The 27,900-nt window shown below is 38.7% G+C and overlaps 2 protein-coding genes across 2 annotated transcripts; one reads left to right on the top strand and one right to left on the bottom strand.

Moving 5' to 3' along the window:
* Window positions 1-89: 89 nt before the first annotated feature.
* LOC122349305 (sialic acid-binding Ig-like lectin 5) lies at window positions 90-27,553 on the top strand. The gene is given in 21 exon segments (XM_043245297.1): window positions 90-182; window positions 2,720-2,788; window positions 2,896-2,999; window positions 3,001-3,235; window positions 3,307-3,555; window positions 12,338-12,586; window positions 15,115-15,190; window positions 15,351-15,390; window positions 15,590-15,670; window positions 16,196-16,215; window positions 18,620-18,714; window positions 22,398-22,463; window positions 22,649-23,005; window positions 23,077-23,331; window positions 24,650-24,904; window positions 24,996-25,241; window positions 25,330-25,402; window positions 26,624-26,660; window positions 26,770-26,850; window positions 26,949-27,014; window positions 27,123-27,553. Coding segments are annotated over 20 exon segments (2,652 nt in total). The 5' UTR covers window positions 90-182; window positions 2,720-2,727; the 3' UTR covers window positions 27,129-27,553.
* Window positions 16,660-20,328, bottom strand: tspan34 (tetraspanin 34). Its single transcript, XM_043250778.1, has 8 exons — window positions 20,233-20,328; window positions 19,288-19,366; window positions 18,808-19,023; window positions 18,627-18,701; window positions 17,820-17,927; window positions 17,594-17,722; window positions 17,302-17,394; window positions 16,660-17,033 (listed from the first exon to the last, which is right to left on the bottom strand). The coding sequence occupies exons 2-8, from the start codon at window positions 19,342-19,344 to the stop codon at window positions 16,983-16,985; spliced, it is 729 nt and encodes a 242-aa protein (XP_043106713.1). The 5' UTR covers window positions 19,345-19,366; window positions 20,233-20,328; the 3' UTR covers window positions 16,660-16,982.
* Window positions 27,554-27,900: the final 347 nt, after the last annotated feature.

Raw genomic sequence — 27,900 nt, 5'->3', positions numbered from 1 at the left:
AAGGGTCCTAACCTAACTCTACCCATTAGTGCTGCCTAAACAAGTGAAGTGTCACAACCACATGTTCAAATATAAAGCACACGCATCACATCACAGTGTTCTTGAGAGTGTGAAAACCATAGTGCTGGTTTCATCTCGGTCATTTGTAGAGCTGTCGCTGCTCAGGAGTGTTGGTGAAACTGGTAAGAGCAACTTTAACTATCTTGGTCCACAAGCTGCATGTCTCCTTGGATCTATCTGAGATTTTTGTCAAAATATTCTTATTCTGTCTTATTCTATCTTATTTACATTATGTGATTCTTTTGTAAGCTGCGTGCATTTTTTGCGCTTTTTTAAAAAAACAAAAAGGGTTCTGTGTACAAATATCTATGGAATGCAACAACTTTGAAGCTCAATATCTGCTCAGAATGCAGATAGAAACTTGTAATTTTAAGGCGACGAATTGTGTTTGTAGTATAGATGTGACTAAACTAGATGTCCTGTAGGGACTTTCTCATAAACTATTTAAGGTCAAAGGTCCAGTAGTCTTGTATGTTGGTGTCTGTCGTTGGCTCCTCCCGTCACTATATATATATATATATATATATATATATATATTGTGAAAATAAGCGTGTGTATGATGTGATTTATCGAATGCACATTTGATCAAAAGCCTGGCAGAGTGACCATAAGATGCAAACTAAAGTTTTGTATCATTTACAGAAAGGATGCTCATTCTCAATTTTTTCTGTTAATTATCATGTTACGTTGTGTGTGTGTGTGTGTTTTTCTTCAAAGCACACTTAGAATGTCTAATGTTGGTTTAATTGCTTGTGCTACATTTAAGGGATAATCAATGGCTAAACATGCATTAAAGTATCTTCCTTTAAGACAAGTCATGTCACTCGGCGGCCATCTTTGAAACGCCTGTCAGGCAACCAAGTGCAGCTCCTACCTCTTTTATTAGGAAACCTCAAATTCTGTTTACTAAGCTTATGATTGAATTTCATGTTTGAAATCAGCAATGAAATCTGACAACAACTGTGCAATTGTTGTTTCTCTTGTTGAGAAAGTGCTATAAAAAGCTTATTTCTCAAGCAAGATCAGCCAGTGTGCTTGCGCAGTCCTAGATGCACGTCTCGAGGTGTGTTTCATTTGACCGTAAGTGAAGTGCGAAGTGGACTTCACAGAGAATTCCAGCATTTTAGGTGAGATTCCATTCTGAAGGGACTGAAAATGTTTAATTAAAAGGGTACTTTGAACGATATAGGGAATAAAGGAACATTGGTGCATCACTTCACCGGAAGTAGAGAGGGAAATTCACCCTACTGTCTTTGAACACCGCATCACCAGTCAGAACTACATCAGCATTACAAATTTTATTCTAGTAATATCATAATCTGTGTGACCCTGCTGTTGATTTTGTTTGACGTTGCAGGGAGTTCCAAATGAGCTATTATTGTCAGCGAAGTCCACTTCAAAGTGTTTAGCATGTAGGGAGCAGTGAACATTGCGTAGGGACCCTGTTAATGCACCTTTAGAATGCTGACTGTTTCTATAGCAACCAGAACTTCTAACGGCAGATGCAGCGAATCGATGACATCACAGATCGGCGATTGGTTATTTTATTAAGAAGGAGTTCATTTAAAGACGTATCAGTCATATAGTTTTGAATGGGAAAAAATGCAACGCTTAAAATGGCAGATAAGCCCCGCCTTCTATATAAAATGACCAATTGCCGATCTGTGAAGTCAGTGCATGAAAGCATCTGGCATAAATGCATCTGGTTGCTATAGAAACGGTCAACATTCTGAAACGTGAGTTTAGGACTCTGCATGCTCACTGGCTGACCTCGTCTGAGAAATAAGCGTTTTATAATGCTATTTCAGCAAAAGAAACAATTATTGTCAGATTGCATTGGTGATTTCAAATTTAATTGTAAGCTTAGTGAACAGTTCGGCAGAATTTCATGTTTCCCAATACAAAGACATAAGAGCTGAAATTGGATGTCCAAGAGGTATTTCAAAGATGGCCGCCGAGTGACATGACCTGTTTTAAAGAGACTTTGCTTGGATGTTGGAGCTACCTGTGCATTAAACGGTTTTACTGCATACTTGCCAGCCAATCAAAATCGAGTATTCTGACAGACCATGGAATTGGTATCAATTGGAATCAATGGTGCATTATTTTAAAGGCACAATGTTGAGGCTAAGAACTGCTCAATGCAAAGCACAATCTTTTAATGCACGGCAAGCCGTTGATTCAAAAAAATATTACTTTTAATAATCAGTCTGGACTGATTTTAAAAATAACATTTTAAAGACAATATGTAGCTCAGTAAGTAAATACATCTGTGGTTAAAACTTTCTTTAAGCCTTTGTCTTTAAGAAAGACATTCATCATAAACCACATAAACTGAATAGTGAATATATAAAAAACATTGCATGTTTTTAATCTTGTATGTAAGGGAAAGACATATGTTCCATTTTATTTTCTCACTACCTTTATTATACTTTCATTCTCAACTTGCACTAGATAGGAAGAGGAAGGTGAGATCACGCATGCTTAACATAGCTTGACCACAGTTTTTCAGTTTGAGGAACCTCTAAAACCAGTATCTAGATTGATGTGATGTTTACTGTGTTATAAATATTACAAATGAAGGGACCTTTAAAATGATCTTTAAAGAAATGAGTATAACTGCTTCATGACATCTCAAATAACTGTATATTTGTTGAAGGTGTTGCTATGATGATGTCAGTCAGAATGGCTCCTCCTCTTCCTCTGATCTTTCTGCTCATGTTTCACAGTAAGTCTCTGCAACACTTCAGAAACCCTCAGAAACACATTTTGCATACATTTTCCCCATTAACTTGATGCTGGTATTTCATTCACTGAATTAAATCTGTGTTTCAGGTGTATCTAGTGCTGGTTTGTCTGTGAGATACAGTTCTTCACACATCTGTGCTCTAAAACACTCTTTGGTGATAATGAGATGCACTTATACATACCCTCCTGGACATCAGATCAGAGAAAGTGTTCTGGACCAAAAACCTGGTAAAGGATGTAGAGCCTCCAGATCTGTCTAAGGACCTTGAATACAGACAGAGGTTTCAGTATCTGGGAGATAAACAGAAGAACTGCACCATGAGACTGAGTCATGTGACACAGAAAGATGAACACAAGTACTATTTCAGATTCATCACTGATAAGGATAAATGGATTGGTCATCCAGGAGTGACTCTTACTGTGACAGGTGACTCTGATGAGGTTTCTCTCTTCTTGAATAATAATCAGTGTATGATATAATGTGTGTGTTGTGTTCAGATCTTCAGGTGGAGTCTCCTGAGAGAGTGACAGAGGGAGATTCAGTCCGTCTGACATGTAAAAGCAGCTGCGCTCTGACTGACAGAGCAACATTCATCTGGTACAGAAACTCACAGCCATTAACTGAGAGAAGAGACAGAAACAATATACTCCTGCTGCAGTCAGTCAGAAGAGAGGATGCAGGCAGATATAGCTGTGCTCTACAGGAACACACTTACATCTCTCCTGAGGTTCATCTCAATGTCATGTGTGAGTACAGATTCATACATTTTTTTTAATAATGTTGGGCCTCATTCATGAAACATGAGCCGAAAAAAATGTAAATCATTCGTTGTTCTAAAAGTCAATCCTTCCAAGACACAAACAATTCTTGAGTCAAATTTCAAGTCCTCACAAAGTTAAAGTCAATGAGATAATTAAGACACTAATTAAAAGATGATTAAGCTTTAGCGACGGATACCTGCTGTTAACAATCAACATCACGGAGAAAAGAGAAACACAAGAACAACTGACTTCAGCCACAGCTGTGTAGGAAACTGAAAAAAAGTGTGTACGCACACACACAATGCCACCATAATTTTGATCAGTGTTTTCTTTAGTTGGACTCCTGAGCCTTTTACTGATTCCTTGTTTTGCAATTTTTACTGCAATTTTGTTTCACAGCAAAAATTAGTGTAAAGCTTGAAGTAGCAGATAAGCTTAAGACTTCTGCTCATAGTTCATGATTAGAGAGCATCAAGTGGGCTCTCTCTTTGGTTTCTTACCTGACATTCAGCTGATACAGAACTGACAAAAAATCCTATCAAACAAATGAACACTTGATGACACAATCCTCCTCAACATTGAAGTGCATTTTACTGTGGTGTTATATAATCTTTCATACTGAAGTGCATTTTACTGTGGTGTTATTTAGCATGAACATTTTGTTAATTGTCACAATTGTTGAGATTCACATGCCATGCTATTTAACAGGAGTTAAAAAAGTTTACACATACAAATCAAATGGGGAGAAAAAGTATTTTCAAATGAAGTATTTTGATGTTTAATTTTAGTCCTTCTCAACAGCACATTCAGTGTTAAAGAGAGAGATCTTACACAGGGGTCAAGGGTCAAACACTGGTGATACTGTACATATGAGTCGGAGTGGTTTGTGGAGCTGCAGTTATCATTATTATGATCATCTGAACCAATAAAACATCAACATCTGAAGAGAGAGTCCCATGTCCTTTGTGTTGAAACAAATCTATCTGTTGAAACAAAATGCAACATCTAACCTTTTACAACATTAAAACAAAATCTGTGGTTCACACACCACAATAAAAGAGAGATGGTTTGAACATGGGGTTCTGGTGACTGTTGTTTATTAATTTTAATTAATTATTCATTTTACGGTGTTAATAAAATGCATTTATTTTATGCTTTAGATCCACCAAAGAGAGTCTCAGTGTCCATCAGTCCATCTGAAATATTGATCTGATCACAGAGAAGAATACAAGTGATTCAGTGACTCTGATCTGCAGCAGTGATTCAAACCCACCTGCAGAAATCAGCTGGTTTAAAGGAAGAACAACTGTAGGATCTGGAAGAATCTACAACATCTCAAAGATCAGATCTGATCAGAAAGAATACAAGTGCAGGTCCAGAAATAAACATGGAGAAAATCACCAAAGAAAATCTCTGAAGCTGTGACTTTAAACATCATGTGTGAGTTAATGATTGTCTGCACATTATTCACATTCAAATTCAGTATTTTCTAATATTTACAGCAAGAATTTTACATATTTCATCCTTTTTAGACCCACCCAGGAACGTCTCAGTGTTCATGAATGGATCTGGTGAAATAGTGGAGGGAGATTCAGTGACTCTGATCTGCACCGTGACACATATCTATATGTTTAACGATACAGTGACTGTTCAAACCCACCTGCTCTGAACTTCTTCTGGTTTAAGGAGAATCAAAGCTCATCTGTTGGATCTGGACAGAGTTTCAGTGCACTACAGAGTGGACGCTTCTACTGTGAGGCTCACAATCAACACGGATCTCAGAGATCAGACGCTGTTTCTGTCACTGTTAAAGGTAGAGCAGCTCGTTTACTTACATGACTCTTCTTAATATAAATCCACAAAGTTTGTTTCCATAATTAAGTTCATCTATTAATTCATAATTTTCGTTTATTCCTCTGATGGAAATCAAAATTTGAGCATTGTCTGTGAAGTCAGCATTTATTTCCATACATGTTCAAGTGGAAGTAAAAAGTGATTTTGAAGTGAAAGTACTGATTTAGTCTTTTTTCTATGGCACTTGATGACAGTACTGACATAAAAGACACAAATTCCTAGTTGGAAAAAGACTTGCTGTGCTTAGTAATTCTAAGTGCCAATAACAGCCAAACAAGCAAAGCACAAAAGTGATGATACCCAGATAAAGCTTTTCAGCCAAGTGGTGTCACAGTCAGGTTATGGGACCAAATGTCCCCACAATGATAGGAATAGCAGTACATATTGACCTTGTGGGGACATTTTTTAGGTCCCCATGAGGAAACAAGCTTATAAAATAGTTTCAATAAAATAGGCCAATAGTTTCTTGTTAGGGGTAGGTTTAGGTCTAGGGTTGGTGTAGGACATTAACACATACAGTCTGTACAGTATAAAAACCATTACACCTATGGAAAATCCCCATAAAACCAGGAAACTCAACGTGTGTGTGTCTGTTTGTCTGTCTGTTATTTGTGTGTGTGTGTGTGGGTGTGTCTGATCCGTTTTTAACTGTGGCTTGTTAGCTGCTCTATTTAAGGAGTGCTAAGCCATCTTGTCTTGTTAGTTCTTCAGTGTCTTATTGTCTCTTATTTTTAGTCACTTATTTTGTCTCATTGATTTGACTCGTGTCTTGAAAAGAATGACTGGGTTCCTTCTCTGGTGAAATCAGCAGACTTTTGATGTTTGACTCCTGCCCTTTACTTCTCTGTCTGCAATATCTGCTTGTTTTACACTTTTTGGTCAGCAGGTGGTATTGAGAGCAAATTAAGCCTCTTGAAATCAATCTCTTGTGAATCCCTTGGCTGAATCTCACCATCACTACTTTTAACACACATGGATCCATACAGACAGCCAGCAGTGTAAGTTGACAGTGAGGGTCGTGCTGTGTAAGGATTCAGCTGCTCAGACTGAGTTGGGATTTAGCTGTAGCCATCTTCAAGAATCTGCTAAAAACTCTTTTTCCACTTTTGTTTGACCCTCTAATTCTAGCAATCTCTATTCTAATTCTATTCTTATAAAAAGCACCCCCATTTTAGACATGCAATCTATATCTAAAAATAACACTAATCTATTTTTTTAATTACATTTGTATTCTGTTCTGTTTTCTTTGTTTTATTTATTATACCATTAACAAAAAGCAAAAACAACATATAGCACTATTCTGTTTACTTTTTATTTAATATACAACGTCATCTCTCATATTTATATATTACAAATAAATAAAAAATAAATAAAAATATCTTTGACATGGAAAAGCATTTTGCCTCACTTCAGGGTTTGTGCACACACATCTTTTCACAGGTTTTTGAAAATATAAGCTGTTCTTGCAGCTTGCTGCTCTGAATTCCGATGATTGGGGATATTTTATGTTAATGACCCCAAATTTCAGTTCAAGATCATTTGTGATTCATAGATTTCACATCTGAAAGAGAGCCATAAGCACATTTTCCATTCAATCTATTAATCAAATGTATGCATATTCAAAAAATGATACTTATGTTATATATAAGGCCCCTTGCTCTCTTGTCTCTGTTGTAGGACGTCTGCTGATATTGTACATATCTATCGGAGCGGCTTGCGGAGCTGCAGTTATCATTGTGACGGTTCTGATTTGGTAAGATGCGTGTAGAGTTTGATCTCAGGCAGTGCTTTGTCTTTTTTTAACTATCCAGTGTAGAGAAAAACCTTGAGGACTGACACGTGATCAGAAATACTAAATGTTATTGAACAGTTCAGACCATTTTCAGCTAAAAATGTGATCACATAATGTCTTCAAACAGGTGCAAGATGAAAAAGAGAAATGACACACGTCATCAGTCTCAGGTGAGAAAATCAGTAGCGTACTGATCAGATAAATGACTTGGTAAATCAAGACTTGAAAGCCTGGATGTAGTTTTCTCTCTCTCTATTGTGCCTTTATTCCATCTCAAAGATGAGTCATTCCAGACATCTTCACAATGTATATAACGCATGTGATGTTCAGATGAATGAACCTGTTTATGAGAATATAAGGGTAAGTTCTACTGAATTATGAAACGTCAGTGTAAGAATATGAAACATCTAAATATTTTGTAACAACTGAGGACAAGCTTGCATGATTTCAGATTTCAGGGCCTACTGGTGACTGGTTAAAGAATGATTAAAAAAACGTAATTTAATAACCAAGTCATTTCATACAAAATTTGAAGAGTATTATTTTTTTAATGTTTTTTATTTATCTGTTTTCTTTTAGCTTGTTACGAAGAGACCATAGTGTTTGGGAAACATGGCAAAACATTTTATAGCATTTCTGTATCTCTTGTGTGTGTGAAAATGTATGGGAGCAATGAAGAGCTCTGAAAGTTAATATACAAGTATATAATCAAACATATTGTGCTTTTTAATATATTTTTTTAGTTTTTACCAAAACATGTTTTCAAGGCAAAATAAAGCTCTGATCTGACTACAATAGTTTGCACTCTTCTGTCATTCAATACTTCAGTATAAAGCATGAATAGCAATACATTCAGAGATCGTTAGAAGTATATGCATTATACTGTACTATAACCTACAGTACTGTTCACTAGTTAGTTGGTACTAATCTGGGGTGCGTTTACTAAAAGCAACTATATGGTTCTGTCTTTGCCAACAGAGTTCAGTAGAACTTGCCACCGTCTAACAGTTCTTTATATCAATACATAATGAACATCAGTTTATTTTATTCAAACATTCAACACAAATATATACATTTTGTTGAATAACAAAGCTCATTAAAAGATTTTCTACATTAAACCTCTGGAGTCAATAAAAATGTTGTTGTACTTGTAAAGTAGAACAAAAATATAAAATATTTTAGTGCAAATGTCATCCATACTGCAGCATATATTTAATAGAATAGTGAGACTTAAATGTGCTGTAATTTTATTTGAATGTACTAAACCATAAAATACTATATAAATTATAAAAACATTTATACCAAACAAAAATTACTTTTAAAAACATATCTTTGTCCCTACCTCTGTATTTTCTCTCAAATAAAGCTTTGTATTTGCAAATTGCTTAGCGTTTGTTTAAACATTATGGCACAAATTTCACTCGATAGTATTGCATTTATTGCAACAGCCTTACTGGACACTCTCATTCAACCAGGTCTTGGTGAAGCATAACATGAAACAATTAGCTGTGTTTTCCCTGTTGTTCATCTTGTTCATTCTTCAGTTCATTCTTGTTTGTTAGTACAGTGGTTCTCAATTCCAGTCCTGGGCACTCCCTGCTCTGCACATTTTGCATGTCTGGCTGGTGGTCCAGGAGAGACATGCGCCAGAGGGCACCCAATGGGCAGGCCGACAGCTGCCTCTCAACAGGACAAGCCCATGCCAACGGAGGATCTTGCGGCTACCGTGCAGACTTGGCTGGTAGGCTGCTTTCTACACGATGATCCACTGACTGGCGCTCCAGAAGCAAAGGTAAAAATGAATGGGAAATTGTTTTTGGCCCTCCCTCATTCTGGTAGTGCTGTCAGCCTGGTGCAGTCTCTCATCCATGAGTACAAAACCTTCCTGCCCATCACATGTGTTCACGGGGACACACAACAAGTCTCAGCTCGCAGAGTAACTATTTCCGCTGCTCCTGACGCTTGGCCTGTGGACCTGAAGGATCTGCCAGTGCCCGTGTTGACCGTAAGAGACTGGCCTGGTTGCACAGCCTGCCAGCCCAGAAGGAGCCGCTGAAGATGGAGGCCAGTACGAGGACCCCATCAACATCCTGCTCTGCTGACCTCAGACAGCGGGATGGTGAGCCCACCTCCAAAAATGCTAACCTAAAGAGCAATGGGAAGATGACAGGCTGAAGCATTGTTGAAGCATTTCCTCATTCAAAATGGCCTGCTCTATTGTGTTGCTCAGCGAAGGGGGGAAGACAAATTGTTGAACCGACAGCATTCTGGAGCTGGCACAGTCGCATCTCATGGCAAGTCACCTAGGGTCAGTCAACACTACTCCAATGGCCGGGTCTAGAGTTGGAAGTTAAGTGGTTCTGCCAAGCCTGCCAGGTGACCTCACCCAAGCCTGCTGATAACGCTGCCCATCATCGAGGTGCCCTTTGAGCAAATCGGGATGGACTTGCAGGTGAAACAGTTAAGGACAACAGTCTACCATCCCCAGACCGACAGTCTGGTTAAACGTTTTAAACCAGACCTTAAAGCAGATCCTGATGATGGGTGGTTGCAGAGGGCAAACGTGACTGGGACCTCATGCTTATGTATGTTCTCTTCAGGATCCGCAAAGTCCCCTTGGGCTCAACTGGTTTCAACCCATTCAAGCTCCTCTTTGGCCGGCAGCCCTGCGGCCTCCTGGATTTGACAATGGAAGCCTGGAAACAGCATCTGGCAGCCCACCGTACTGTGGTCGAACATGTCAAGGAGATGAGGGAGAGGGGGGTCAGGGGGCCGGGTGGTGTGACTAGCATCCTAAAGGATCATCAGCGCCACCCTGGAAACAAGCGAGGCTGATCGGCCACACATACAACTCATCAAGGGCTGGCTACATACGCCACTTGAGCCATGCCACGCATGAAACATTTCCTCCATGAGACTGAGCACTAGCGCACACCTCTCATTTTTTCCCCAGACAGCAGCGTGTGACTGATCAGACCAAAGGAGTACAGCACAAACCCACTGCAGAGGACAAGAGGAAGCGAGCACCCACAGCAGCGGAGAACCTTGAATTGTGACTTGTTCACATCGCTGTAAATAAATCCCCCCCTCTGGTACATTTATTTTAATCCATCCTTGTCCCAACCCAACTTTTTTTGTACAACAATAATAAGCCATGGATTAATAAGGAAAGATATTATGGAGAAAGAAGCACAAGACATTTAAGAGCATATTACCCTTCATAAGTACGCAGACCATAGCAACCGTTGGGTGTTGTCAGAATTCATCTATTTCTCATTGGGTCAAATGATCATACAGTTAACACCAAAAGTTTGTAATGTCTTGTTTTCTCACCTCTCTCGCTACAGAGGAAACTGTAATTATAGACATATTAAAACTTTTCACAATTAGACCAGCGACAACTGAGAAGTGAAACAGGGCCATGTGTCAGAATAAAAAAAGAATATCTTTAGAATATCTTTTTATTTCAAAGAAGCAGCTGTTAGTTTCCTTGATAGAACTCTTCTGCTGTGTGCTGTTAAGTGTCATATCCTCCTGCTGTATATAAAGTGTTAACACCCCATCACTGAATCCACACTGATCATTTGTAGTGCTGCCACTGGTCATGAGTGCTGGCGAAACGGGTAAGAATTATGATTTTATAATCATTCTGTAGACTGAGTAGTTAGTGTGTGTGTGTGTGTGTGTGTATACGCACGCTATGGGATATGTCACATATATAAGTTCTCAATATTTTAACGTAAATGGATTTGTATGTTGGCGCCAATGATCTAGTTTTAGATGTTGATGACATACCAGGTTTCTCCTGGATAGCAAGTTTTAAAAACAAGAACAGTCAGCTAACTGTATCCCGCTTTTTTCTTTTCTTTCTTTGTTGTTTTTCTTTTGAGCGGTTGCATGAAAATTGCTTGTTTCATGTAGGTTTAAAGTACTTAAAGTATGCTTAAAAATAAACTGTTATATACTATATAAGTGGGCCAATTTAGTCCACTTTTAACTTTACTTAAGTACACAAAAAACAAATTTGAAGTATACTACTTTTTGGTAAGGGGAGACATTCAATAATTTATGCAAGACTTTTTCATGTATCAGTGACTGTAATGTTTATTAGGTATTGTGCCATACAATTTTACAATAAAACAAACCGCTGAATTATGAGCCACTGTATATTTGTTGTAGGTGTTGCTATGATGATGTCAATGAGAACTGCTCCTCCTCTTCCTCTGATCTTTCTGATAATGATTCATGGTGAGTCACTGCAGCATTTAAAAAACAATCAAGATTCGCATGCCATTTTCCAACCTATTCTCTTTTTTCCACAAGATTCTGCAGTTTTGTGTCTTTATAAATTGTGTGTTTCAGGTGTATCTAGTGCTGATTGGTCTGTGAGATACAGTTCTTCACACATCTGTGCACTAAAGAACTCATCAGTGATAATGAGCTGCACTTATACATACCCTCCTGGACATCAGATCATGAAAGTGTTCTGGACCAATACAAATACCAAAAATCCTGATGAAGAGTTTCCAGATCTGTCTAAGGACCCTGAAAACAGTCAGAGGCTTCAGTATCTGGGAGATAAACAGAAGAACTGCACCATGAGACTGAGTCATGTGACACAGAAAGATTCACATGAGTACTATTTCAGATTCACTACTGATAAAAATAAATGGATTGGTCGTTCAGCAGTGACTCTTACTGTGACAGGTGACTCTGATGAGGTTTCTCTCTTCTTGAATAATAATCAGTGTATGATATAATGTGTGTGTTGTGTTCAGATCTTCAGGTGGAGTCTCCTGAGAGAGTGACAGAGGGAGATTCAGTCCGTCTGACATGTAAAAGCAGCTGCGCTCTGACTGACAGAGCAACATTCATCTGGTACAGAAACTCACAGCCATTAACTGAGAGAAGAGACAGAAACAATATACTCCTGCTGCAGTCAGTCAGAAGAGAGGATGCAGGCAGATATAGCTGTGATCTACAGGAACACACTATACATCTCTCCTGAGGTTCATCTCAATGTCGTGTGTGAGTACAGATTCTAAAATGTGTTTATTAATTTGTTTGTTTTTATGTCTGTTCATATTCATAACTATACTCTTTATTTTTTCTCTGTTTCAGACCCACCCAGGAACGTCTCAGTGTTCATGAATGGATCTGGTGAAATAGTGGAGGGAGATTCAGTGACTCTGATCTGCAGCAGTGATTCAAACCCACCTGCTCTGAACTTCTTCTGGTTTAAGGAGAATCAAAGCTCATCTGTTGGATCTGGACAGAGTTTCAGTGCACTACAGAGTGGACGCTTCTACTGTGAGGCTCACAATCAACACGGATCTCAGAGATCAGACGCTGTTTCTGTCACTGTTAAAGGTAGAGCAGCTCGTTTACTTGTATTATTCTTCTTAATTTTAATGAGCCAAAAATAATGCAACTCATGCCTATAGCTGCTCACATAAAACTCAAGACATTGATGTTTGCTTGCAAAACCACCACTGGCTCTTCACCCCTTTACATAAATACATAACTATAGACTTTTGTACCCTTTAGAAGCTTGCTTTCTGCAGGTGAATTGCGCTTTATTGTGCAACCCAAATCATTTTCACTGACTTTTATGTTAAATGTTCTCATTAAAAAAAAAACATGCCAATTTAGACTTGCATTCGATTCATTTCTAAGCCGGGTTTACACTGTGCAATATTTTCCTTTAGGATTGTACAAACATGACGATCATGTCATGCTGTGGGATCTCAGCTATAAACGGCAAAATCCTCAGTGTTAAATAAAAACTGCTGGCCACACTACAGTTATAAACAGAAATCATAGGATAATCTAAGATTTCATTCAGTATGGCACAAACATTTGCTGTAAAACTATACTGAAGTTGCATAGTGTCACCAAGCCAGCTGAGGGATCACTCCCTCTGCTGCTGCTTCCTGTCTGAGGACTATAAATATTGTTGTAGGCCCCTCACCTGCAGGTTGCATTTTTTCGCCTGTTTCATTGTTAGATCGCTGTTGGATTGTTGTTTCTAGTTCTCTTGGTTTTGACCCTGTCTTTCGATATTCTGATTGTTTGCTGCCTGACCTGACCTTCGCCTGTTTCTGGATTTTGTTATTGACTCGCCTCCTATACATCTGTTTGCCCTGTTTGACGCCTGCCTGCTATGACCATGCCTTTCTTCAATAAAAGCCTGCACATGAATCAATCCGCACGCCTCAGACCCCTCATTCGTGAAAGAATGCAACCTCACACCAGGATTCAGCGGCTTTTCATCTGATCCATGGCCAGGTAGGACCCTCGCTAGATCTTTATTGGCCTCTCAAGCAAGGCACCCGATCCAGTGCCCGTGACTCCAGTGCCCGCGCTTTCCAGTGGCCGTGCCTCCAGTGGCGCGCCTCGTGCAAAGCCTCAAGAGTCCCAGACTCCACCTCGGCTTGTAGACCCGTCGGCTTCCCTTAGGCTCGTAGCTCCCCTCCTCTCCACCGTGCTCCGTCAGTCCACCAGCTTCACCAGGCTCCATCGTCTCTCGGCTCCCGCCTTGGTCGGTCGTCGACCATCCATCGCCTCAGGATTCCTCTCCTCCAGCTTCGCCTCGTCCCTCCATCCCTCCGGCTCTGTCAGGCTCCTCCCTCCCCCCGGCTCCACCTCAGTCCTCTGTCGCTCTGGCTCCGCCGCGTCCTTCTCGTCCCCCGTCTCCGCGTCAGTCGCCGAAGCCTGCAGTGTCGCCTAGGACCTCCAGCGCCTCTGTGTCACCCTGGCTCTTCAGCTCTCCACCTCAGTCTCCTCGACCACCTGCTCCGCCGCCGTCGGTCGGCCCCATGGGGTTGATGACCGCTACCTCTCCATGGCTCCTCCCTCCGTCGGCTTCACCACTGACCATTATGGCTGGGCTCTAGATCGCCTCCCACTCCGGACTCCTCCTGTCTGCTCCCTGGCTCCTCCCTCCGTCTCTTCCTCCCTGAACTCCGTTTGCTGACCCCCTCCCAGAACCCCTTCCCAAGCTCCCAGTGTTGTTTTGTTTTGTTTGTTTTATGGAGCGCCAGGAGTCGCTCCTAGGAGGGGGGCTATGTCACCAAGCCAGCAGAGGGAGCTCTTACTTCTGGGTGATCTGCGATCACTCCCTCTGCTGCTACTTCCTTTCTGAGGACTATAAATACTGTTGTAGGCCCCTCACCTGCAGGTTGCATTGTTTCGCCTGTTTCATTGTTAGATCGCTGTTGGATTGTTGTTTCTGGTTCTCTTGGTTTTGACCCTGCCTGTCTTTCGATATTCTGATTGTTTGCTGCCTGACCTGACCTTCGCCTGTTTCTGGATTTTGTTATTGCCTCGCCTCCTATACATCTGTTTGCCCTGTTTGATGCCTGCCTGCTATGACCATGCCTTTCTTCAATAAAAGCCTGCACATTGATCCGCATGCCTCAGACCCCACATTCGTGACACATAGGGCAAAAAAAAAGAGATTTAATAAGTCTCGTAATTATCTCATTAACTTTAACTCTTTGAGGACTTGGGATTTGCCTCAAAACTTGTTTGTGTCTTGAAAGGAATTACTTCCTCCTCTGCAGAAATCAGCCGCTGATATAAATACTGTTTTTTTTCTCACACAAACCTCTCATGTCAATATCATTACAATGGGATATGGTTTAATTTGAATTTCTATTTTTTATATAGAGAAAGTTCCCTATACTGATTAGACTATACTCATTAGACATGCATAATCCAATGACTTGTCTTATCATTTCAATGGTTCTCAATGGTTTGCCAATATGATGAGTAACATTATAACCCTTTGGGTGTCTTGCTGATAATTGTAACCCCTTTTGCCTGCACTGCATCGTAAAATTAATTAAAATATTTACCTTACTATTGTACTCTGTGCTCTCTTGTCTCTGTTGTAGGACGTCTGGTGATACTCTACATATCTATCGGAGCGGTTTGCGGAGCTGCAGTTATCATTGTGATGATGCTGATTTGGTAAGATGGAACATTTAGTAACATGTAAGATTTGGTAAGATGTACCAATCATTTGGCTGTTTGGTACATCAGGAAAAGTACTTTCTAGTTTATTTTACTATCCAGTGTGGAGGACAAATTTGCTGTCAGACTGATTTGAAAACTGACTGTCTTCACGCAGGAGCAGAATAGTAAATAGAAATGACACACAGGAGTCTCAGGTGAGAAAATCAGCAGTGGACTGATCAGATGAATAATTTGGTGAACACAATCATTTGGTTCTGAATCTGAGCCTTCATTATTTGACGTCATAAAAACTTTCATTCTGGCTCTTCGGAGAACATCATGTCGATGACCAAAAACACACACACTTGTGTATATATGTATTTTTTAATCTCTATTGTGTCTTTAATGTCAAAGATGAATCATCCCATGAGTCGTCAAGACATACATAAAGCATGTGATGTTCAGATGGATGAACCTGTTTACGAGAACGTAAGGGTAAGATTTGCAGATTTACAAAAATACTAAACTACCCTCGTCAGTGTGAGAATGTCTAATGAATGTCTGACGACTAAATATTTGGTCGTTTTAAACAACAAGCTGCTTTGAGAGCCATCAGCTAAAGGGGCAGGGTCGAGATCAGTGCTGGGTCCGAACACGGCGTCTCATTACTTTTGAGCGGCTTGCTGTGAAATAACGCTGTAATCGCTTACCACCATATTATTTAGAATTAGTAAAAGGATCAAGAGCACAACTAAAGCAAACACTGATCTCCATGATGGTGGCATCATTTTAACCAGTAAAACGCCACCATCTGAGCTCTTCATCACTAATGCACAGTTATCATTTTATTAGTCTCTTAATTATCTCATTAGCTTTTAAGTAGTTAACCCTTTATAAGTCATCAGCAAAGTAATCAGATGCTGTACTCTGACCCAACGCTGGTCAAGAACAGAATTTATTATTAGCATTATTTATTTATTTATTTATTAATTATTATTATTTTATTAACCTGTCTTTCAGCTGGATAAGAAGAGACCATAGTGTTCAGGAAACACAGCAAAACATGTTATATTATTTCTGTATCTCTATAAAATGTATGCGGATCTCCAAAAAGCCCTCAAAGTTGATACGCAAGTGCATAATCAAATGTTTTAATGTAAGTCTGTTTATGTTTTATTATTTGCTCAGTTGAAATGTTTTCAGATGTTTTCAAGGCAGAAAATAAAGATCTGAAAAATCTAACTAGAATAGTTTGCACTCTTCTGTCATTCAGTATAAAAGCATAAATAGCAATACATTCAGAGATTGTTAGAAGTTCATGCATTATACTGCACTATAACCTACAGTACTGTAATCCTTAATCTATTTAACAGTTAATTACATAGGCAAATACAGTAAGTAACATATATAGGCAAATATAGGTAATAAGTCATTCAACTTGAGAGAGAAGTGTTTTTTCTCGACTTATAATAAAGGTACAGACATTTAAAAACAACAGTTTATTGTATTTATACAAATAAAAACATTACAGGATTTTTACTGCGTCAAAGATAATGTATAAAATGCTCTAGTAATCATTAATGAGCTGTACTTTTCAACACTACGTTGTTTTATTATTAAACCTTTGGAGCTCATGTATTAGTACGCTGAGCACAGAGTAAAAATATTCTTGTACTTTTAAAAGAGAAAAGAAGAAGAAAAAGTGCAAATGTCTTTCATGCTCCAGCAGATACACTATTTACATAACTTTCATAACTTTCAAATTAAACGGAGATGTAAACGGAGCCGTCTGTAGTCAGTCCTGGTCTCATTTCCCTACGTTCTTGTAGAGGATCATGGAAACGACCATCGCTGCAATCTGTAAAAAAACCAAAAATAAGGTGCAATATTGTAAAAAATAAATAATAGATGATTTGCACTAATAAGAGAATATTACTTAAGTCATTTAAGTCAGTTATTTCATCTCTACTTTTGGTAGAGAGGTGGGCCTTTCCTAAAGTAATTCAGACCATCAGTTCTGTATCATATACTTGAGTCGGTGATCATCACCGTGTTTGTCTTTTATTGCATATGAAGACATTAATCTACAATCGAAGAGCGTGTTGAGTTCAAAATGAGATAAATACCTCTAAAGCGGCGATTCCCAAAGCCACCCCGGCCAGCAGAGCGGCGTTATCCTCGATCAGACTCACCAACGCCTGGAGGCAGCCCTCGACCGCCTGCAACAGAAACCACGCATCAATGCAACATCTGCATCTGCTTAGACAGTTATGCATTATTTTAACCCAACGGGCTGAACCAGTGTGCCAAAATAACACAAATATCAGCTTGCTTGACAAACAAGTGAAGATGTGGGACCGTCATACATTAAATCGATTCAAAAATCTCACGCTGGTATAAGTTTGAACCCAAACGTACCTCTCTCTTTGCTTCGTCTTCATTGCACGGTCTTGAACTGTTCGTGCAACACATGGTAGGATATACATTCATCATTACGAACTGAGAGTTCATGAAGTCAGTGTAGTTGTTATATCCGCAGCATTTCAGCTAGAAAATCGCACACGTATAACAAACAGTTATTGGAGATTGTAATATCAGAGACATGATATCACGAGCATGAGCTCAGCATATCAGAGCGCCGTACCTCGGACATGGTGCTGTTCCAGACTGACGTGTAGCCATCATCCTCGCCGTAGTTATCCTCAATGCCTTCAACAACTTTCTGTCCAATTTCATCCAGAGCTTTCTGAACCTGGAATGAGGTTAAAATGCACCTTCAGCCTCGGATTTTACTGATTCGTAAAGACGGATTAATTTCAATCACATATAGGACCATGGAATCATAAACTAGTCATATAATAAGGCGCAGGTGGATATTATATGTTTCTTGTTTGTATATACAGACAGAATAAGCATCGTGGTTCTTGTGAATTGTGAATATGAGAATATTTCCAGGAACAAATATAGTACAAAATGTATACTTTTTCTACATTAGCTTTTAGAGAACGTACTTTGCTTTTGCGGAAGATAGTGTTATTTCTGTTAGCTCCCACTTGCGTGGAAATACAGACATTTCTGTAATGACATATCTTTAGGTTCGTAGCGTGACGTTTGACGTTTTCTAGAAATCGTTCTTTGTGAGAGTAATCCCCATAAAATAAATCTCATAGGTCAAATAATGGTAATAATAAAAGCGTGTCAAATATTAACCATTGGTCAAAAACAAAAACTAAAGTAAATAAATTTTAAGAAAATTCTATTTTAGAATTGTACTATAATTCAATACACTGCTTGCTGTTACTTGTTTGTTTTTGTACAGTTTTATTTTTTTACCGTTTTTTTTTTTTTTTTTTACAGTTTTTTTACCTTTTTTTTTTTTTTTAAGAAAACGACTTCATCAGTGTGTTGGAGTGTATGTGCTTTTGTTCTGGTGCGGCGCATCAGCTCTCACCAAAGGCTGAAAGACGAAGAGCACTATCGCCGCTGCCACCTCCACGAGGAAGATGATGAGCACGATGCTGAAGAACTAGGAAAAAAAAGTTGAGAAATTCACCTTCTTGCCTGCATCCGTGAAAGTGAAACGTTCACAGCGGCTTAAGCCGAACACATCCGACGGAAAAGGGTTCGCTCACCGAGAGCAGCATGCACTTGCTTTCCTTCACGGCTCCGCAGCATCCCAGGAAGCCCATGATGGTCAGAAACGCTCCCACGCCGATCAGCACGTAGCCGATGTTGGCCAGCCCGGCCAGTTCGGGCGGCGCGTCTTCAATGTTCTCTAAAATGCCCAGAAGAGAGACTCTGTCCACCACCACCCAGATGCCTACCCCCAGAACAGCAGCTCCTGCCAGCTTCAACGAGGAAGAGCGAGACACTGGATGTCATTTTACAGTTTAATGAAACAATAAAATGCTTGGCGTGTGGAAAGTGACTGAAGCGGGGGCGTTTGTTCCCTTGATAAAGGCTATTGTAGCTCGGTTTTAAAGAGCAGCTAACAGATAAACGCGGTGGACTTGCGCTGTGCTACCTATTCTGGGACGAAATAAACAAATAAGTAAATCAAATTGATTGAGAAATCCTGAGAAGGGCCAGACCTCAACGACGATCATACTCACAAAGATGACGCCATTGAAGATGAACATCATGACTTTGAGGAAACCCTTGCAGCACATTTTGGCAGATTTTTCCTTATTCCTAAATAAAAAAAAGTAAAAATAGAAAAGAAGGCAGATTATTTATTTATTTATTTATTTATTCACGTTACATGCAGGTACAGATGATGAATCTTAAGAACCTGTTATGACAATCAAAAGTTAAAATATTATTATTATTATTATTATTATTTCAAAATATAAACATACTTTTTGTTGCTGGAAAGTAAAAAAAGAGTTGTTATAAAAGTTAATTGTGAAGTATGGCTGCTTTATCATCTGCTTCTCTGTAATTACGTCAGAACTGTACAGAAGTGAACCATAAAAATATTGTGCACCATAAAAAAAATACTTTGGTGAGTAGCCTACACAATACAGAAACCTGAGGATCACTAGCTAAAGATTAATAGACGGCTGCTCCACTTCCTGCTGACAGACACTGGAATGAATAAATACGACTTTATCTGTTTCTGAGGTGTATTTGACGAACAATCATCATTCTGAAGTCACCTGGGCGGTTACTTCCTGTACATGTAGAGGAGGACGTTTGTTGGTGTTCTCAGTAAACATGTTTCTGACTCAATGTGTGTGTGTGTGTGTGTGTGTGTGTGTGTGTGTGTGTGTGTGTGTGTGTGTGTGTGTGTGTGTGTGTGTGTGTGTGTGTGTGTGTGTGTGATTAAGACAGAAGCAGTCAGAGCTATTGAGATTTTGCGTTACCAAAACTATGAATCAATCTCGCTTTCTATTAGTTTGTTTCTATAAATAAGAATAAATTTCCCGTCTTACAAATCTACGATGACGGAAACTGAACCGTTGGGTAGTTTTAACCCTGACAGCCATGTTTGCTCGATGTAATTAATACTTAATCTCTGTTGTGTTGCGTGCGTGGAAGAACAGATGAAGTCCTACCTGTCCACAGGTGAATGATGCTCTCAGGTGTGTGAGACGGATCTGAAGTCCCAGACGTGGTCAGACTGAAGTATCTGCTGGGGGCGGGGCTTAAATTACAAACACACCTCGTGTTTTTTCCCAGAAAGACTTCCTTATGGATAAAGCTTTTATGGCATGAGGTTTAGATCGAAGCCAGCTGATGATACGGTCAAGGAAATGCTACTTTTATTGAAATCTTTTGAAAGACCTTCGTACCATATGCAGTGCAGGAAAACTCATGTAGGCCAACAAACAAAACACGCTAATGTTCAATGTTTGTGTGTGTGTGCACGCAAAAATGTTTCGTTCTTAATTTGCATTTGTTGTAATTCAATTGCGTAACGATTTCCCATCCATTTAGACTGAATAGAAAATAATGCCGCCTGAGGGTTAAACGAAACACAAGAAGTACAACCGACAACCGATGAAAACGAAATCAGAGATAAAAAGTAGACATTGAACTTCTGAAGATCTGGGCCCGTATCCTTAAAGATTCAAAGCATCCTCCTGATTAGAGAGCTCCAGTAATTTAAAAAATGCTAACTAGGAGTTTTAGCTTTAAAGCTATTCAGGACGAATCTGAGAGCAGCTCAGAGGAAAAGAGAAAACCGTTTATCTCAGTGAGGAGGCGAGGTTGACCCCGTTGGTAGATATGACACCGTCGTTCTTGGTTGTCCAAGAAGGAAGTAGTAGCTTCTTATTCTCTTTCATGTATTGTGTGCAACACATTTTTCCTTCCTCTTCATGTTTTGTCCATTTTCTTCACTGCTAGAGAAGTCTCTTAAAAGTTCTTGTTCGTACTCCTAACAATGTCGGGACATAAGGGTTTGAGGGTTAAGATGCTTTCTGAATTTTCTTAGAATTTTGCAACCCAACCATTGACTACTGACGTTATGTCTGTAAGACTTCTGGAGAATTAACAGAGATGGTATTTTGCTTCCTTTGAAATCACCATCCAAGTGTTTCCTTGTTTTGGGTTAGTGACCCGTGACGCTTTAGCGGTTATGTTCAACTGGTTGTTTTAATTTGCGAGTTTACATAAAACACATATAGCACCAACAAACCCACTGACCTCATTTGGAGGTCTGAGTGTATAAACGTCGTATTGCCTTAATGGTATCATAAAAATTTGATCATTTGAGTTACTAATCATTTTGTGCACGAACAGTTTTCGTGAGACTTCAAGATTCAGCTCATGAATCTCAACGACGGTCAGCAAAACGTTTCATGTTGTAATGCATTTCTGGGTACCAGCATTAGTACAAGACTCTGCCACGAATCCCAGCATGAATAAACAATCCAGCGATTATGATTGTCCAATTATGAATTACTTTTGTTGTGAATTTTTAATAGCTCGTTTTGTATTTTTTTGATTGTCTCCACTGTTGAGGGTCATACACCGATTCTCATAGAAGCCCGTAATCTAAATGGATTAAAAGTGCATAAAATTGAAATAAACATGAAACATTTTTGAGGCCGCCTGAAAGGAAGATCTTCGTATATTTCTCCTTTTTTGCCACAAACCAAGAGACTTATTGAGAAAGAGGAAGTTAAATCATATTGGTTTACATGATGTGGTTCAGACTGTGTGTGTTCTGATCTCAGTATTTGTCATTCAGGCTTTAGGAGCACGGTAAGACAGACTTTATATCTCTCTTTTGGTCTAAAATCTGTTTTTATGTATTTTTTCCAAACATATTATCAGCTGTTCACGTGATAATGTACAATCATTCAGTAAGCAACAGGACTGTGACAAGTTTTATACAGCTAAAATCCTCAGACGAGAAAAAATGTGATTAGTAGTAATAAAAAAACATCAACATCATGCATTAAAAAATGTATAAATAATACTTTTTCTCTTCTTAATTCAATGCTTATGTTCACGGCATATAATTTCTATTTCCAACATTTATGATAAAGATCCAGGTCACAGTAAAACAACAAAACCTATGCTATAAAAGGAGTTTAAAGGAATTTGAAATGGTTATTTTAAGGATTTTTAAAGAAAAATACATTTTATTGAAGTTTAATGGTGGCTCGACTTTGTTCATTCCTTGAAAAACACACATAGGGTTTTTCCAGCTATAAAGGAAATAATGCAATTAATGATGTCGTTTTAAATATCCACTGCATATTTGTTGTAGTTATTGTATTGCTGAAGTTTGTCAGAATGGCTGCTGCTATTTTGATCTACCTGCTCATGATTCACGGTGAGTCACGGCATCTGTTCTCTCCGTAGACACAGCGTAGATTTGTCTAGCACTCACTTCAAAATAAATCAATTATCATAATAAATGGTTTTAAATATAAAATACACATAAAACTGTGTAATTTGATAATATGTTAAAGCCTTAAATCAATATAAGTGGCACTTAGTGTTAATTCTTTGTTTCAGGTGTATCTAGTGTTGGTTGGTCTGTGAGATACAATCCTTCACACATCTGTGCTCTAAAGAACTCATCAGTGATAATGAACTGCACTTATACATACCCTCCTGGACATCACATCAAGAAAGTGTTCTGGATCAAAACACTTGTTAAAGAATCAAGTGAAGAGAAATATGAGGGGCATCCAAATCTATTCAAGGACCCTGAATACAGTCAGAGGTTTCAGTATCTGGGAGATAAACAGAAGAACTGCACCATGAGACTGAGTCATGTGACACAGAAAGATGAACACAAGTACTATTTCAGATTCATCACTGATAAGGACAAATGGATTGGTCTTCCAGGAGTGACTCTTACTGTGACAGGTGACTCTGATGAGGTTTCTCTCTTCTTGAATAATAATCAGTGTATGATATAATGTGTGTGTTGTGTTCAGATCTTCAGGTGGAGTCTCCTGAGAGAGTGACAGAGGGAGATTCAGTCCGTCTGACATGTAAAAGCAGCTGCGCTCTGACTGACAGAGCAACATTCATCTGGTACAGAAACTCACAGCCATTAACTGAGAGAAGAGACAGAAACAATATACTCCTGCTGCAGTCAGTCAGAAGAGAGGATGCAGGCAGATATAGCTGTGATGTACAAGAACGCAATCACTATCTCAGATCACCTGCTGTTTATCTCAATGTCATGTGTGAGTACAGATTCATTAATTCTGTTTTTTTTTTTGTTAAATGGTGATTGTGTTTGAATGGCATGAATTAAAGGAGGGCTATTATGTCAAAATGTATTTGAGGTGGTCAGTTTTCTGTATTATGGCTCACCACCACAAAGAAATCAATGTAAATCAATGTAAACACTGATAACTGCAGTCATTGTGCTTGAATCTCGATGCTCAGCTACAGTGTTTTCATTACCTGTATTGTTGTCCACAACACTGCAGGGGCAGGACATAAGCGGAAAACAATAAATATTAGATCGCATCTAGGCTCCATGATCAATATTTTCGACGCATTCAGGTTAAAATCAAATTTATTTTAATATTGGAAAATATACTGCCCCTATTTGACATTTGAGAGTGGTCTAATCGCATTATATAAAAGGCCAAATTGTATAAACACAATATTGATTGTTTTTAGCTATAAATATAATGATGAAGATATAGTTCTATAAAAAAGAATGTTAAAGAATAGATATTCCACTCCACAGAGAAACGATATTGTTTGTATAATCAGAATCAGAATCCATCCTGCTACAGTTTGAGAATTTAAAGGAGCAGACATACGTACTTAGAATAATTAATCACTTTATAGAGTGATTAATAGAGTGAAAGTAATGTTTAATGCCGAAATTAAACATTTGATCATTTTATTAAATGCAGAGATGGTGTCTGTAACCAAATCAACAATAATCGCTAGAAATTAAGTGAAATTAAAGAGGCGACAGCGGCAAAGAACCAAAACCCCATCCTTTTCAGAATGGAGAAAAAAAAACGTTGGGAGAAACCAGGCTCAGTTGAGGCCAGTTCTCTTCTGGTGTCCAATGATGGTCATCTCTTGATGCAGATCAACCATCTGATCTGGATACGAACTGAGGAACCGAATAAGAAAGAAACAGACTAATATTAACATAGATGCCATTCTTTTATGATGTTATGGTGTTATGGGGAGTGTTCAACCCATTAACAGATTTGTAGGCTATGTTAAAGATACGTGTCTTTAATCTAGATTTAAGCTGAAAGAGTGTGTCTGCCTCCTGAACCATGTTAGGGAGATTGCTTCAGACTTAAATAAGAAAATAATCTGCCACCCCCAGTTTTAAGAATGCAGCGAACGTGCGCTGATTTGTATAATACATTATGAAACGCACCTATATCTCGTAATTATGAAAGCTATGAAAATGACCTGCGAGGTATTAACCCAAACACTCTGAGGACATCAGAGATATATTTTCCATCCTGTAAAAAGGCACATAATAGGACACCTTAAGGAATCAATATGTTTTCTTTATAGATGCACCAAAATATGTTTCTTTGTACATCAATCCATCCGGTGAAATAATGGAGGGAGGTTCAGTGACTCTGATCTGCAGCAGTGATTCAAACCCACCTGCAGAAATCAGCTGGTTTAAAGGAAAAACACTCGTTAGATCTGGAAGAATCTACGACATCTCAAAGATCAGATCTGATCACAGTGGAGAATACAAGTGCAAGTCCAGAAATAAACATGGAGAGAAATACTCTGAAGCTGTGACTTTAAATGTCATGTGTGAGTTATTCATATAAAAAGATGCTAATTTTCTTACTTTGGTTCACATTAGTCAATTAAAAAATGTGTTCGATTTGCTGATTGTTGCTAGACCCGCCCAGAAACGTTTCGATGTCCATTCAGTCTGGTCTGTTCTGGGAGGGAGATTCAGTGACTCTGATCTGCAGCAGTGACTCAAACCCACCTGCTCTGAACTTCTTCTGGTTTAAGGAGAATCAAAGCTCATCTGTTGGATCTGGACAGAGTTTCAGTGCACTACAGAGTGGACGCTTCTACTGTGAGGCTCACAATCAACACGGATCTCAGAGATCAGACGCTGTTTCTGTCACTGTTAAAGGTAGAGCAGCTCGTTTACTTACACGACTCTTTCTGAAGTAAATCAAATGAATCTGTTCAGATGTTTTACTCTCTTGTCTCTGTTGTAGGACGTCCGGTGATACTGTATATATCCATTGGAGCAGTTTGTGGAGCTGCAGTTATCATCATACTGCTGATTTTGTAAGATATATATGTGTGTGTGTGTGTGTGTGTGCGTGTGTGTGGTACTAGTGTGTATAAATGACTGAGAAGGTTGTGAATGTCGCAAAAGTAGTTTAAATCATGGTACGTTTGTGCTGGTTTGAGCAGTGAAGATTTTCATTTGTACTGCTTTGGTTTATCAGATCTAAAATATTTATGTAAATGTCATTCTCAGGTCACTCAGCACCCCCACATGCTCTAAATTCAACCCCAAAAATTTGTTTGCGTGTCATTTGGACCAGTAAAAGTTTCGCCAAAATAGGCTCAATAGGCCTGCATTTACCACGCTACTGTGAACCTCAATGGTCTCTGAATACTGAGGCTGCATGAACAAATAAGTTGATGCTGAGTGCCATTGCATTAAAATATTTTGATTCAAAAGTGGCAGCATAAATTGTTGCATCTTGCAGCATGGCTGGGAACATAATAATCCTTCCTGCTATCTCACAAAATCAAGGTTTATACAAATTGTGTTAAGGTTTATACACATTGGTTTATACACATTGTGTTTACCATGTTGTGGGGAAAAATATCCAACATTGTTGGCAGGACACAACTAACCTAGACAGAGACACGGGTTCTTCCAACGCCTCCAAGTCTTCTTGTTGTTGAAAGAATGAGACACACAGGATCCTAGTTGGCATGAGCTCTTAGGACCCCTCTGAAAAAAGAGGTAGTACAAGCCGCATCATACGTCAAGGCAGAAGTTTCTTGGCGATATGCATGCGGCTGTTTGCCGGAAGTTAGGTATTTCGGTTATAATTTCAAAATTATAAGGTTTTTGAAAAAAAAAAAACATGTATCTCCTTCAAAGGACATGCGATAACCCCCCAGAGGTGTACAGGTTAATGTTACCTTGCAGTATATCCGATTGACAGAGCTTCAAAAAAATCCATGAGCATTACCAAGCTTAAAAGGGCCGGGTTAAATTAAAAATACAAAGAGAGAAGAAAGTCATATACACACATATACAGGATGGCTTGGGAGAGAGTAAAATATGCTGTAATTTTCATTTTGAGTGAACATGCCACTGGAAATATGTTCTCTTAGACAAATTTAACTTGAATAGGCTCTCCAAAGCATGTTAAACACAATGTAAGTAAACCTATCGAAAGGACCCGGGTAGATACATAAGATTTCATCTCATTCAAAACAGCACTTTCTGACTGACTGTAATTGTGTCTGTAATTGTCTTTAAAGGAGAAACAGATGGATTAAAAACAAAAACGGTGCACAGGTGAGAAAAAAAGCCAAATGTTATCAGTAGTTTACTGATCGTGCACGTAATGTAGTCTTTATATATTGAGTTTTTCCTCTCCATTCTGCTTTTTCCATTAATGCCAAAGATGAATTATTCCAGACCTCGTGATGCCGGACACAAAGCTTGCAACGCTGAATCGACGGATCCTGTGTATGAGAATGTAACGGTAGGTATTGTAGCTGAGGATTTCAAAAGACTAAAAACGAAGTGTCTTATGAACACTTAATTCAGTGCTTAATATGCATTGTCTCTTTATTCATAAAGGCTCCAACTCTTCATGGCTCTAATATTCATAAACCTGAACCGGACTCTGTGTATGAAAATATTCCAGTAAGTAGAACACCTACTGTTCCTAATGTGTCCTAATGATCTTAAATTTAATTTAATTATTTTTCATTAATATTTTCATGTCCTTTCTGGCTTTCTTTCTTTCTTTAGTATTAAGAAGAAGAAGAAGAAGAAAGAAGAAGAAGAAGATGTAGTGTTTTGGACTCACAGCAACATTTTACAGCTTTTATAAATCACTTTTGTGTGGAGACCTGAATGACTGATGGAAGCGTCATGATATGGCTGTAAAAGTAATTTGCTGATTCTATTGGCTAAAACAGTAATCACTTAAGGGTGTTTTTGTAAAGCCTTTTGATTGTTAATACTTTAATATGTATCTGTATATTTGTCATGTTTTGCATTAAAGGCAGGTTTTTAGTCGTTCAGATTTCAGAAGATATATCATATGCTAACTTTCCAATTATCATGTCCTTAGTATATAGTAACTTGAGTTCCAATTCAATGTTAGGTTTTTATTTATTCTCTGATGATGAAAACAGATTGAAAAGATGGCACTTCTTGAGTGAATAACTCTCATATCAGAAGCTGGACCAAGATGGGTAGAGTAGCCGAAACTATACTCAAGTGATAGTGCTCTATAGAAATATTTACTCAAGTAAACGTAAAATTAATTGACAAAAAATGAATAATCCAGTATGCAATGCTTACTTCTCCCAATCTAGTTGATACCAGTAGATAAAAAAAAATTAGCCCAAAAAAAGTCCATCACAATATGAAAGTGAACTTTTATTTTACGCCAACATTGAGGTAATCAGTGGATCATTACCTTTTATCGAGTCAAAAAGAATCCAAATCCATTTCAAGGAAAGTCCTTCACATTGCTCCCATATTTGTAAAAATCTCAAAAGCTGCTGGCTTTAAAGTCACA

The sequence above is a fragment of the Puntigrus tetrazona genome, chromosome 1 (assembly GCF_018831695.1).
Source record: "Puntigrus tetrazona isolate hp1 chromosome 1, ASM1883169v1, whole genome shotgun sequence".
In the NCBI taxonomy this organism is placed as follows: Eukaryota; Metazoa; Chordata; class Actinopteri; order Cypriniformes; family Cyprinidae; genus Puntigrus; species Puntigrus tetrazona.
The sequence above is the reverse complement of the archived record's forward strand: the minus strand, read 5'-3'. Positions and strand labels throughout refer to the sequence as shown.

Coding starts and splice junctions, on each gene's coding strand:
- tspan34 (XM_043250778.1), bottom strand. CDS start 19,344: ATGTGCTGCAAGGGTTTCCTCAAAGTCATGATGTTCATCTTCAATGGC. Junction 17,723..17,819: donor GGAACAGCACCATGTCCGAG/GTACGGCGCTCT, acceptor GCGATTTTCTAG/CTGAAATGCTGCGGATATAA. Junction 17,395..17,593: donor AAGACGAAGCAAAGAGAGAG/GTACGTTTGGGT, acceptor TTTCTGTTGCAG/GCGGTCGAGGGCTGCCTCCA.